General features: G+C 41.2%; 1 protein-coding gene across 1 annotated transcript in view; it reads right to left on the bottom strand.

The window, feature by feature from the left end:
• micu2 (mitochondrial calcium uptake 2) overlaps positions 1 to 13,782 on the bottom strand; it is a 422,357-nt gene that overhangs the window by 88,803 nt on the left and 319,772 nt on the right. The window contains exon 8 of the mRNA XM_072263053.1: positions 6,543 to 6,599. Within this exon, the coding sequence (XP_072119154.1) occupies positions 6,543 to 6,599 (57 nt within the window). The remainder of the gene's footprint in view (positions 1 to 6,542; positions 6,600 to 13,782) is intronic.

The following is a 13,782-nucleotide window of genomic DNA, read 5'->3' as shown; positions in this document are numbered from 1 at the left end:
TTTCTTGATAAACCAATCATAACACACAAAGTGGTATCTGTCAATGAAATTTATGGTAAAAAGAACACCCCCTCCCCAAGAGGATGGGAGCTAACAGTTTAGAGGAATCAAAGAAATTTGCGTTTACAAAATGATCAGATTATTATGCTAGGCCAGAGGACTTGACCGTCAAGATAATTTTCCATACATGGTGTCATCTTGTTGGGTACAAGCACATCATAAGGATGGTTTATACTGTTGTGCTTTGATCATGCAGACAATGAGAATGTTAAGGAAGAAGAAACCAAAAGTAGAGCCTGAACCTTGCTTCAACCTGCCTGCAAAATATCCAATTACTCTGTAAATTAATTAAGACGTCTTTCTCCTAACTTGCTAATTAACTGGTATTGCTAATAACATTGTTACAATTTAGACATGGTCCAGAACTGGAAGATACCCCACACTGTACAAAGAAATTAATTGGTTCTTTGGGGGATATGTTTTGTATCAGCAGAATCCAGCAAATCTCCTAGCAACACAATAGGGTGATTAAGTCCATTATCTTACATGAGATTGCTGAATTACTATAGAGAGTGTGATGCTGGCAACAAAGAATAAGTACTGCAAAATTCTGACACACAAAATCTTAAAACAATTATTCTGCTTGTTTCTTTTGTAATATCCTTAAAATGAATAGGCTGTTTCTCCAATGGAGACTGTAAATGCTGTAATTTAGAGCAAAAAAAATTTGGTTTGCATTACCTGTATGTGACTACTTCAAAGTCAGTTTTACCGCAGCCTAACTCTTCCCTTCTAAATTATTGATAAGCTGTGAATATAACCACCAGGCTGGGTATTTTTTAGTTTCATGGGGGCAATTTTTAGTTTCATGGGCTTGGATCCCCAAAGTTCCTCTAGGGAGATTTTCAAGAATTATGTCGATTTATAGACTTCCATGTTTAAATGCAGGAGTGGATACCAGTACTTGGTATCAGTTTAACTACTACAATAACAGTGAGTAATGAATCTTGTTTTCAAGGATCAAACGCATACATCCTGAATGCAGCATACAAGTTCCATTACAAAGAAAGCATGGCATCGCCTCTACTTAGAAGTTTGTGAAGATTTGGCATATCATCCACAAAACTTTGACAAACTTCTATAGATGTGCAGTGGAGAGTATATTGACTGGTTGCGTTTCAGCCTGGTATGGAAACACCAATGCCCTTAAACAGAAAAGTCAACAAAAAATAGTGGATACTGCCCAGTCCATCACAGATAGAGCCCTTCCCGCCATTGAGCATATCTACATGGAGCACTGTCACAGGAAAGGCGCATCCATCATCACAGACCCCTGCAGGAAGGAGGTACAAGAGCCTCAGGACCCACACCACCAGGTTCAGAAACAGTTATTACACATCCACCATCAGGCTCTTGAACTAGAGGGGATAACTTCATTCAACTTCACTCACCCAACACTGAATTATGGACTCACTTTCAAGGACACTGCATTTTATATTTATTGCTTATTTATATACTATTATTTTGCATTTTTATTGTTGTTTCTTTGTATTAACTGTGAATGCCACCAGGAAAATGAATCTCAGGGTTGTATATGGTGGCATATATGTACTTTGATAATAAATTGAACTTTGAACAAAAGGAGTCAAGATTGGATTTTAAAGTGTAAGGGAGAAATCAGAACAATCTATTTTATAGAAATGTCACAACCTGCAGTATCCATATGTGACTACTTTGAAAGTCAGTTTAACTTCCTTTTATGAAAGACCAACTTTTTAATCTCTAAATTTGCAACATACTTTGAACATAGCCACCAGACTAAGCATTCCCTAGTTTCATGAGTTTGGATTCCACAAGTATTCTCATGACAACAAAGCAGTCCATTTGCTTTATACTACTGAAAACCCAAGGTCATCTTTTCATAAAACTTATTACTAATGGTTATTTAACTTTCAGTATCAGCAGTAACAAGCCCCAATAGACCTCCTTTGTTCTATGCTTTCTTGTGCATGTGACATGTGAAACATTGCATGTAATAAAGCTAACATTCCTGGTTGGTTTTCTTTACCACAGCTCAGTGATTGCCAGTGGCATGACCCACAATGCCAAGGTCTATCATGACCTCGAAAACTGCCTTCAGTGCACTTCAAATATTTCTGCTAACAAAGAAAACCACCGGCCCAGAAAATGAACTGGCTTGTTATCCAAAGATGCTTCAATATCATTATAAATTAGATCTTGCCAGATGCCAAAGATAACTTTAAATCTGAAGTTCACTATGGTTGGGTTCAGATGAATGTAATCTTAGTGTGGATAGATTTCAATTGTCTCCATATATATTAAAATGTGTAACAAAGGACTTTTTATAACACTGAGCTAACACTCAAATCAATACATCTTCATTTATAAGGTATGTTGGTACAAAAGAATTGTAATAACTTAACATTGCAAACTAAATGCTTAAAAATAAAGAAATCATTTTAAAGTACTGAGTTACTAATAAATAACACTTTAGCATTTGCTGGACTACTGAAGAACAATTAAATCTTCACAAAACATTTAAAACTAATTTCCATCTTTTGGAATCAATACTTAACTGTTAGTTACTTTAGTTTCATGGACAAGTTTAAGTCTGTACTTTGGTCTTACCTTCAAGGACAGTTCCAATCTAATTGCCATCATTGATAATTCAGAAGGTTAGATTTTGAATTATTGTTATGTAAAAGGCTGCAAGGTCCCTTGATTATACACTTAACTCAACAAAGCTTGTGATGACAGATGATACAGAGATATTTTGAAATAGTCAGAGGGAAGTTAACTGCTTTGAATGACACATGAATTTAAATTCAGATGAATATGGAATAGAATCTTTTTTAATTACTCATAATCTTGACCTATATATTATGCAACATCCCAACATATTTTCTTGTTGATCATTAATATGTTGGCACAAAGTTAGGAAAACAGATCTTGTTTCAATAAGAGTATAACTATCAGCAAAAAGATTTAAGCAACCCTGAAAATTAGAGCACTAATTTATGCAAATTACAAAATAAATGCCGAGGACCTAGTGAATAACTAGCAACGTGCAAAGATGCTTTAGAAACATGTTGCTGATGATACCATGGGCAGAACTTGCAAAGTTAACAGTTGTATTAACTCTGTATTTGACTAGCATTTGTTTTTTTTATTTTGTACATACAAAGAATGATCCGGGAATGATTCTTTCATATGCATACTGGAAGTGTAGTGTGTGCCTAATTGCAGTTTCTGATACTAACATCTCTGGTTGTAAGCAAATGCAAATGAAGCAACTGGCAAAGAACCTTTATAATCACCGTTTGATTGGTCATGTGGCTGTTCTGTGGTTTCTTATAGGGATCAGGCAGCAGAATTTTAAATACCTCTAAAAGAAGTAAAATAATAAAACTATTGCTGGTGGTGTACCATTTTCCAAAATAAACTTGGTGATGATTTCCAAAAGTACAAATTACCTTTGGAAAAATTATATTTAACTTGTTTAGTATCTGAAAGTGAAGTAATAATTCAGATGGCAGCAATACCTGATACTCAAGAAACATCCATAAAGTAATAGAGTGTTGTAACAGTTTTTGTTGAATCATTACAGTGCCACAGGCGGTCTTGCTAATCAAAGGAGTTATTTCAGTTAATAAAAATATGCTTGGAATTTGCAGTTTTAACCAGAGAGCTATTCACTACACCAATGTCCTTTGGTCAGTATTTCTAATCCCAGAATTTGGGGAATTAAATATTTAACTATATCATCATGGGTTTGGAGGTGTGATTAATGTACTTTTTTAGCTATATGACAATATAGCTATGCTTAATTTTTCTCTCTATTGAATCTCCCTGTGGTATCATAATAACTTGTTACAAAGTTGAAAAGACAGAATGACAGATGAGACCTTTTTAATCAATCAAATTATTAGTAACTGTTCAGAACAATGTTATCCACATATAACACACATAAAATGCTGGAGGAACTTAGCAGGCCAGGCAGCATCTATGGAAACGAGTACGGTTAACATTTCGGGCTGAAACCCTTCAGTAGGACTGGAGAAATAAAGATGAGGAGTAGATTTAAAAGGTGAGAGGAGGGGAGGGAGAAACACCAGGTGATGGGTGAAACCAGGAGGGAGGGGTGAAGTAAAGAACTGGGAAGTTGTTTGGTGAAAGAGATACAGGGCTGGAGAAGGGGGGAGTCTGAGGGTAGAGGACATAAGGCCATGGAAGAAAGAAAAGGGGAAGGAGTACCAGAGGAAGGTGATGGACAGGCAAGGAGATAAGATGAGAGTGGGAAAAGGGGATGGGGAATGGTGAAGGGGGGGTGGGGGTGGGGCCATTACCGGAAGTTCAAGAAATCGATGTTTATGCCGTCAGGTTGGAAGCTACCCAGATGGAATAAAAGGTGTTGTTCCTCCACCCTGAGTGTGGCTTCATCACAACAGTAGAGAAAGCCATGGATAGACATATCAGAATGGAAATGGGAAGTGGAATTAAAATGGGTGGCCAATGGGAGATCCCACTTCTTCTATGAGATGGAGCGTAGGTTCTTGACGAAGCAATCTCCCAATCTACATTCCATTCCCATTCCAATATGTCATCCATTTTAACTCTACTTCCCATTCCCATTGTGATGTGTCTGTCCACGGCCTCTACTGTCGTGATGAAGCCACACTCAGATTAGAGGAACAACACCTTATATCCTGCCTGGGTAGCCTCGAACCTGATGGCATGAACATCGATTTCTCGAACTTCCAGTAATGCTCCCCCCTTTACCATTCCCCATCTCCTTTACCCTCTCTCACCTCATCTCCTTGCCTGCCCATTACCTTCCTCTGGTACTCCTCCCCCCTCTTCTTGCTTCCATGGCCTTCAGTCTCTTTCACCAATCAACTCCTCAGCTCTTTTACTTCCTCCATCCCCTCATCCTGGTTTCACCTATCACCTTGTGTTTCTCCCTGCCCTCCCCTCCCCTCTCCTTTTGAATCTACTCATATTTTTTTCTCCAGTCCTGCTGAAGGGTTTTGGCCTGAAGCATCGACAGTACTCTTTTCCATAGATGCTGCCTTGCCAGCTGAGTTCCTCCAGCATTTTGTGTGTGTTGCTTGGATTTCCAGCATCGGCAGATTTTCTCTTGTTTATCCACATGTCATAAAGTTTTAGTTAGAATTCCTTTGAATAAGCCATCTTTGTGCAAGCTTGACTGTGGATCATTGACTTTTCCAAGATAAATGGATGAGGAAGCTTCATCCAGGATGTGCCACAATGGTACAAAAGCAAAAGCTAACTTTTAAGGAATAAGTGTAGAAACAGCAACAGTTATACATTCCTTTCTGGTTCAAAAACAATAAAAGTATTCAACTACATCTAAAGAAAGAATTTAAGGATAGCACTAGTTCTAAAGAGAAGACTTGCAAAGTTGCTAGAAAAGGTGAGAAGCTTGTGAATTGGGAGAACTTTTCAATTCAGCAAAAAATGACTGAGAAATTGATTGAAAGCACAAAAATAGAGTGTGAGAGTAAAATTCTGAAGAATGTGCAAAGAACTGTAAGCATTTCTCCAAGTACGTTAGATTACTGATGACAAATTAAGGTCCCTTACAGCCAAGGAGAGAATTTATGATGAAATAGCAGGGCAGTTAAATCTTTTGGCTCTGGCTAAATGGAAAACCTTGCAAATAGGTTTGCAGAGTTTTAGAGAACTAATGATGAAAATTAATTAAAGGGATTAGTAATGAAAATTAATGTATCTGCCTCTACCATGCACCTATCACTCTCTATGTTAACAAATGGCCTCAGACACCCCCCTCCCATACCTTCTTCCAAGTGCCTTAAAAGTTACACCCCCTCATACTAGCAACCTCTACCCTGGGAAAATGTCTTTGGATGTCGACTATATCTATCATTTTGTATATCTCTATCAAGTCACATCTCATCCTCCTTCGCTCCAAAGAGCCTTAGCTCGCTTTAGACCAAGTAGAAAATATTTCAAAAAAAAAATTAATGAAATCTAAATATATCTAGAGGTTTTTGGTCTTTTTAGGTCCTTGGTGGTCAGTTTGGAGACAGTGGACTGAAGGGCTTGTTTTTATGCAGTTATGACTTTATGATCTTATTTAATGTACAAAATTCTTGGTAGGCTGGATGCCAAGACAATGGTGGTGTTCTTGGAGTTGAAGGTACATCCAGAACCAGGGATCACAGTCTCAGAATAATGAATAAGACAGTCATGAAAGAGATGATAAGAAATTTCTTTGTTCAGAGGTTAGTGACTCCGTGGAATTCCCACCACAGATACTCGTAGGAACTAAATAAGCAAACACAGAAGCTTTTTTTTTTGATAGAAAAGGCATAAAAAATCATAGAGTCTAGTAATATTGTAACGAGCAGAAGCTCTACCACAATTACATGAATTGTGAAGCACAATCGAAGAGCTGCATTCATCGCTCTTGCTTCAACTTTTTAATGTTTCTGAGTTAAACATATCAAACAGTAACTTGAAGAAAGGAGATCACTTACTGATACAGAATGTGCTTCTGGCTTGTGCTCTTTCTTTTGCCCAATGATGCTCTGCAGCTGAAATTAGATCACAAGACTCAGTATTTTAAAATGTTTCAGTATTTTCTTCATCTCAGCACCAATGAAACAGCACAGAGAGATACACATACAAAATGTTGGAGGAACTCAGCAGGTCAGGCAGCATCTATGGAAATGAAGAAACAGTTAATGTTTCAGGCTGAAACCCTTCTTCAGGACGGAAAGGTAGGGGGAAGATGCCAGAATAAAAAGGTGGGCGGAGGGGAAGAAGGACTAGTTAGAAAGTGATAGGTGAAACCAGGTGGATAGGAAAGATAAAGGGCTAGAGAGGAAGGAATCTGATAGGAAAGGAGACTAGACCACAGGAGAAAGGGAAGGAGGAGATAAAAGGCAGGTGAGAAGAGGTACGAGGTCAGAGTGGGGAATACAAGAAGAGCGGAGGGGGAGGGAAAATTTTCCTTCCTGGAAGAAATTGACATTCATGCCATCAGGTTGGAGGCTACCTAGATGGAATATAAGGTGTTGCTTCTCTACCTCTTCATGGCACAAGAGACAGTCATGGACCTGACATGTTGGAATGGGAAGGGGAATCACCGCCCGATATGAAAGAATATGAACTCAGCTCAGGCAATAACGAGAAAAAATGATCAAAAAACTCCACATTATCCGAATTGGGAGCGTATAAGTTAGCCAAGACTACCAGTGTGTTATATAATTTCCCCGAGACAATAATAAAACGACCATTTGTATCAGATACTTTGTTATGAAGCTCAAAGGGAACATTTTGATTTATAAGAATTGAGACCCCTCTGGCTTTAGCCTGCAAAGTAGAATGGAAGTGCTTTCCCACCCATCTTAACATGAGACGAGAGTTGTCAGAACTGTGAATGTGTGTTTCTTGCTAAAAAGCAGTTACTGCATTAAGCTGTTTAAGATGTGAAAACACTTTCCTTCTTTTAACAGGATGGTTCAATCCTTTAACATTCCAGCTTACAAAATTCAACAGACTAACCATTGTCCTTTAAAAAAAAAGATGGAGGATAGGAGGCAAAAGCTCTGGGGCAAAAGTGCGCATGTGTCGGTAGTGCATGCGGTCTGTTACAGTTGCTCCGTAATTTCTTACTTTTAAACTTTTTAACTTAGTTATTTGTTGTATTTTTTTTTTCTCACGGTAACACGTTGAAGCTGCACCCTCTCTAACATGCTGGTGGAGAGAGTTTTACTTGTTTTTTTAGCGCTGGAATTAGTTACATTCGGACACGTCTCGTTAGCGTGGCAGCAGGATGGCCGCATTGTTTATTCCAGGGAACAATTGGTTCCCCGCTGGTTTAGCGAACAGAGCAGCGGACATCCCGGCTGAAATCTGGAAGAAAACACACAGAGGATGCAGAGGGGGATCAAAAAGGCGAGGGAAGAGGACCGGGTTGAGACAACAGAGGCTTATGGAGAAGAGAAGTTATAAGCTGTGCCTCCCCTCTCTCATCATGGGAAATGTGAGATCGCTGGGGAATAAAATCGACGAACTGACTGCGCTTGTCAGGAGTCAGAGAACATTTCGGGAGAGCAGTGTCATGTGCTTTACTGAGACGTGGCTGCACGAGGACATACCCGATCAAAGCGTTTCCATAGAGGGCTTCTAGACCGTTCGAGCTGACCGGAATTGCACTGAGAGCGGTAAGTGTAAAGGAGGGGGGCTGGCAGTTCTGGTAAATAACAGATGGTGCAATCCTGGGCATATTATGATCAAGGAATGTGTCTGTAGCCCAGATATTGAACTTTTTGCTGTTGGACTCTGGCCATATTATTTGCTAAGGGAAATCTCACATGCAATTGTGGTTGTTGTGTACATCCCTCCCTCTGCCAACCCGACGTCGGCATATAACATCATTTACACCGTCATAGACAGACTACAAACCCAGCACCCAAGTGCCCTCATTACCATCTCGGGTGACTTCAACCAGGTTACCATGGCTAGAACACTGCCCAACTTCATGCAGTATGTGAGCTGTACAACCAGAGGGGAGAGGACTCTGGATTTGATGTATGCTAACGTTAAGGATGCATACAGCTCCTCTCCCCTCCCCCCACTGGAAAGGTCAGATCACAACCTGGTGCATCTAAAACCCAGCTACGTGCCTCTGGTGAAGAGTAAACCTGCAACCTCAAGGACAGTGAGGAAATGGTCGGAGGAGACTTATGAGGCGCTCCAGGGTTGTTTTGAGGTGACAGACTGGCAGGCACTCTGTGAGCCACATGGAGAGGATATCGATGGGCTCACAGAGTGCATCACTGATTACATCAACTTCTGTGTGGACTGCAATGTTCCGACAAGAACTGTCCTTTGTTATTCTAATAACAAGCCATGGGTGACAAAGGACATTAAGGACATCCTGAATGCTAAAAAGAGGGTGTTTAGAGATGGAAATAGGGAGGAGCTGAGGCGAATACAGAGGGACCTGAAAGCCAGGATCGGGGAGGCTAAAGACAGGTACAAGAGGAAGCTTAAGTGGAAACTCCAGCAGAACAACATGAAGGAGGTCTGGAGAGGGATGAGGACCATCACTGGGTTCCAGCAAACTAGCAACAGAGGAGCTGAAGGCAGTGAGGACAGGGCCAACAAACTTAACCTGTTCTTTAACAGATTTGACATTGTGACCCCTGCCCATCCCCCACATGAGCCATCTGTTGTTGGCCCCCAATCAACACATATTCCACTCTCCCCTCCTACCCCTCCTCACAGTCCCCCACCCTGCTCTCATGACTATACCCCTCCCCCACACAAAACCACCACTGTGGGCTTCACGGCTGAACAGGTGAGAAGACAGCTGAAACGTCTCAACCCAAGCAAGGCTGCAGGACCGGATGGTGTCAGTACCAGGCTGCTCAAAGCCTGTGCCCCTCAGCTATGTGGAGTACTTCGCCATGTATTCAACCTGAGCCTGAGGCTCCGGAAGGTTCCTGTACTGTGGAAGACGTCCTGCCTCGTCCCTGTGCTGAAGACGCCACGCCCCAGCAGCCTCAATGACTACAGACTGGTGGTATTGACCTCCCACATCATGAAGACCCTGGACAGACTTATTCTGGAGCTGCTCCGGCCTATGGTCAGGCCACATTTGATCCCCTCCAGTTTGCCTACCAGCCCCGACTAAGAGTTGAGGATGCCATCGTCTACCTGCTGAACCGTGTCTACGCCCACCTGGACAAGCCAGCGAGCACTGTGAGGGTCATGTTTTTTGACTTCTCCAGTGCGTTCAACACCATCCGCCCTGCTCTGCTGCGGGAGAAGCTGACAGTGATGCAGGTGGATGCTCTCCTGGTGTCATGGATTCTTGATTACCTGACTGGCAGACCACAGTACGTGTGCTTGCAACACTGTGTGTCCTACAGAGTGATCAGCAGCACTGGGGCTCCACAGGGGACTATCTTGTCTCCCTTTCTCTTCACCATTTACACCTCGGACTTCAACTACTGCACAGAGTCTTGTCATCTTCAGAAGTTTTCGGATGACTCTGCCATAGTTGGATGCATCAGCAAGGGAGATGAGGTTGAGTACAGGGCTACGGTAGGAAACTTTGTCACATGGTGTGAGCAGAATTATCTGCAGCTTAATGTGAAAAAGACTAAGGAGCTGGTGGTAGACCTGAGGAGAGCTAAGGTACCGGTGACCCCTGTTCCATTCAGGGGGTCAGTGTGGACATGGTGGAGGATTACAAATACCTGGGGATACGAATTGACAATAAACTGGACTGGTCAAAGAACACTGAGGCTGTCTACAAGAAGGGTCAGAGCCGTCTCTATTTCCTGAGGAGACTGAGGTCCTTTAACATCTGGTGGATGATGCTGAGGATGTTCTACGGGTCTGTGGTGGTCAGTGCTATCATGTTTGCTGTTGTGTGCTGGGGCAGCAGGCTGAGAGTAGCAGACACCAACAGAATCACAAACTTATTCGAAGGCCAGTGATGTTGTGGGGATGGAACTGGTCTCTCTAACGGTGGTGTCTGAAAAGAGGATGCTGTCTAAGTTGCATGCCATCTTGGTCAATGTCTCCCATCCACTACATAACGTACTGGATGGGCACAGGAGTACATTCAGTCAGAGACTCATTCCTCGAAGATGCAGCACAGAGCGTCATAGGAAGTCATTCCTGCCTGTGGCCATCAAACTTTACAACTCCTCCCTTAGAGGGTCAAACACCCTGTGCTGATAGGCTGGTCCTGGACTTATTTCATAATTTACTGGCATAATTTACATATTACTATTTAACTAGTTATGGTTCTATTACTATTTATTATTTATGGTGCAACTGTAACAAAAACCAATTTCCCCCGGGATCAATAAAGTATGACTACTATTACTATGACTATAAAACAAGAAAAACAGGACAGAAATACATCCTGAATAATACAAATATCTAAAGGTTCTATGAATAATATTGGCGTTAGAGTTCCCTCCCCCCCTCGCACCCCATGGCAAGAGAGCTACCAAAAAGCAACAGCAAGCTCTTCAAAAAAAAGTTACCCCATAGCCCAACTTCCTGTCTCTTAATATCGTCATCAGCTTCATCTTATTATCAATTAAAAACCAGAAAACTTTTAGCACTACAAACTAAAGTGATACATAGTGAAAAGTAAAACAATTCCACCAAAATTTGTTAAGCTTAACTCAAAGTAATAATCCAAAAAAAGGTAAGAACTAGTATTTAAGAAAAAATATAAAAACAAGTAAACAGATTTTACCCAGTGACCTACCCGCGAGAAACTATGAAAAAATTACTGGCTTAACAAAGAAAGATCAGGAAAAAAAAGAGGGAAAAAAAGTACTTCCCCACCAGTATAAATAATCAAACTGAATCTGAGGGACTTGAAGTAACAGGGAGGGTATCGATAAATTTCTGAGCTTCTATAGCCAAGTTAAACCACTTTTTGCCTCCACTAGTAAGAGATATTCGAAGGCGAGCTCAAAATTGAAGGGAAGGCCTGAATCCGCGATTACATAGTTCTTTCATGACTCCTTTATACTCCCTCGCAGACACAGAACTTTGGGAGCATAGTCCTTGACAACATGAATTGAGTGACCCTTGTATTCCAACTTCCCTCTCTGACGGGCTTCTTTAACCAAGAGATCTTTAATCTGGTAGCGATGAAAACAAATGATTACAGGACATAGCCTGGGCCCTGGCTCCGGCTTAGGCGTTAAAGTACGATGAGCTCTGTCTACCTTGGGCGGGGTAGAATGTATATTGTTCCCAAAAATCTCACATAGCAACGTGGAGAAAAATTCAGTGGGAGATCCACTTTCGATAGCCTCTGGCAAGCCGAGAATATGTAGATTTTGATGTGTGCTCCGACTTTCAAGGTCGGTAACTTTGGATACTAGTTTGCTGTTATAATCTCTGAATCTGGAACAAACGTTTTCCAACTCTTTAAAATGGCGGTCTAAATCATCCGTGGCAATCTCGAGATGTGATAAACGTTGGGCATGATCCTCCACTATGGATTTAATTTGATCCAATTTCAATTCCAACGAACTGAAAGAAGACTTAAATTCAGTAATTATCTCCTGTCGATGCTGTTCTAATATGAAGATAATGTTTTCGACCGAGAAGCTGGCCATTGGAACCTCTTTTTTTCCCGATTTGGTAGTTTTTGAAGCCATTGTAAAACAGGCATATTCGCAGGCAGGAGGGAGAATAAAAAGTTTAACAGTTTGGAGTAAAAAAGGAGAGAAGGAGTGCGGAGATAAGAAATAGAATGGAGCAATATCTTTTAGCGACTAAACCATCGCCATCTTGACCGGAAGTTCTCCAAGTTTATTTATCACGTGTACATCAAAATACAGTGACATGCAAAAGTTTGGGCACCCCGGTCAAAATTTCTGTTATTGTGAATAGCTAAGCGAGTAAAAGATGACCTGATTTCCAAAAGGCATAAAGTTAACGATGACACATTTCTTTAATATTTTAAGCAAGATTAATTTTTTATTTCCATCTTTTACAGTTTCAAAATAATAAAAAAGGAAAAGGGCCGAAGCAAAAGTTTGGGCACCCTGCATGGTCAGTACTTAGTAACACCCCCTTTGGCAAGTATCACAGCTTGTAAACGCTTTCTGTAGCCAGCTAAGTGTCTTTCAATTCTTGTTTGGGGGATTTTTGCCCATTCTTCCTTGCAAAAGGCTTCTAGTTCTGTGAGATTCTTGGGCCGTCTTGCATGCACTGCTCTTTTGAGGTCTAGCCACAGATTTTCGATGATGTTTAGGTTGGGGGACTGTGAGGGCCATGGCAAAACCTTCCGCTTGTGCCTCTTAAGGTAGTCGATTGTGGATTTTGAGGTTTATTTAGGATCATTATCCTGTTGTAGAAGCCATCCTCTTTTCATCTTCAGCTTTCTTCAGCTTTTTTTTTACATACAGTGTATGTTTGCTTCCAGAATTTGCTGGTATTTAATTCAGTTCATTCATCTGTCTACCAGTAAAATGCTCCCCATGCCACTGGCTGCAACACAAGCCCAAAACATGATCGATCCACCCCCGGGCTTAACAGTTGGAAAGGTGTTCTTTTCATGAAATTCTGCACCCTTTTTTCTCCAAACATACCTTTGCTCATTGCGGCCAAAAAGTTCTATTTTAACTTCATCAGTCCACAGGACTTGTTTCCAAAATGCATCAGGCTTGTTTAGATGTTCCTTTGCAAACTTCTGATGCTGAATTTTGTGGTGAGGATGCAGGAAAGGTTTTCTTCTGATGACTCTTCCATAAAGGTCATATTTGTGCAGGTGTTGCTGCACAGTAGAGCAGTGCACTACCACTCCAGAGTCTGCTACATCTTCCTGAAGGTCTTTTGCAGTCAAACGGGGGTTTTGATTTGCCTTTCTATAAATTCCACGAGCAGTTCTCTCGGAAAGTTTTCTTGGTCTTCCAGACCTCAACTTGACCTCCACCGTTTCTGTTAACTGCCATTTCTTAATTACATTATGAACTGAGGAAGCGACTACCTGAAAACACTTTGCTATCTTCTTATAGCCTTCTCCTGCTTTGTGGGCATCATTTATTTTAATTTTCAGAGTGCTAGGCACCTGCTCAGAGGAGCCCATGGCTGCTGATTGTTGGGACAAGGTTTGAGGAGTCAGGGTATTTATAAAGCTTTGAAATTTGCATCACCTGGCCTTTCCTAATGACGATTGTGAACAAGCCATAGCCCTAACAAGCTAATTAAGGTCTGAGACCT

This window comes from Mobula birostris, chromosome 7 (genome assembly GCF_030028105.1).
Source record: "Mobula birostris isolate sMobBir1 chromosome 7, sMobBir1.hap1, whole genome shotgun sequence".
Lineage (NCBI taxonomy): Eukaryota > Metazoa > Chordata > Chondrichthyes > Myliobatiformes > Myliobatidae > Mobula > Mobula birostris.
This window is presented reverse-complemented; position numbering and strand designations above follow the sequence as displayed.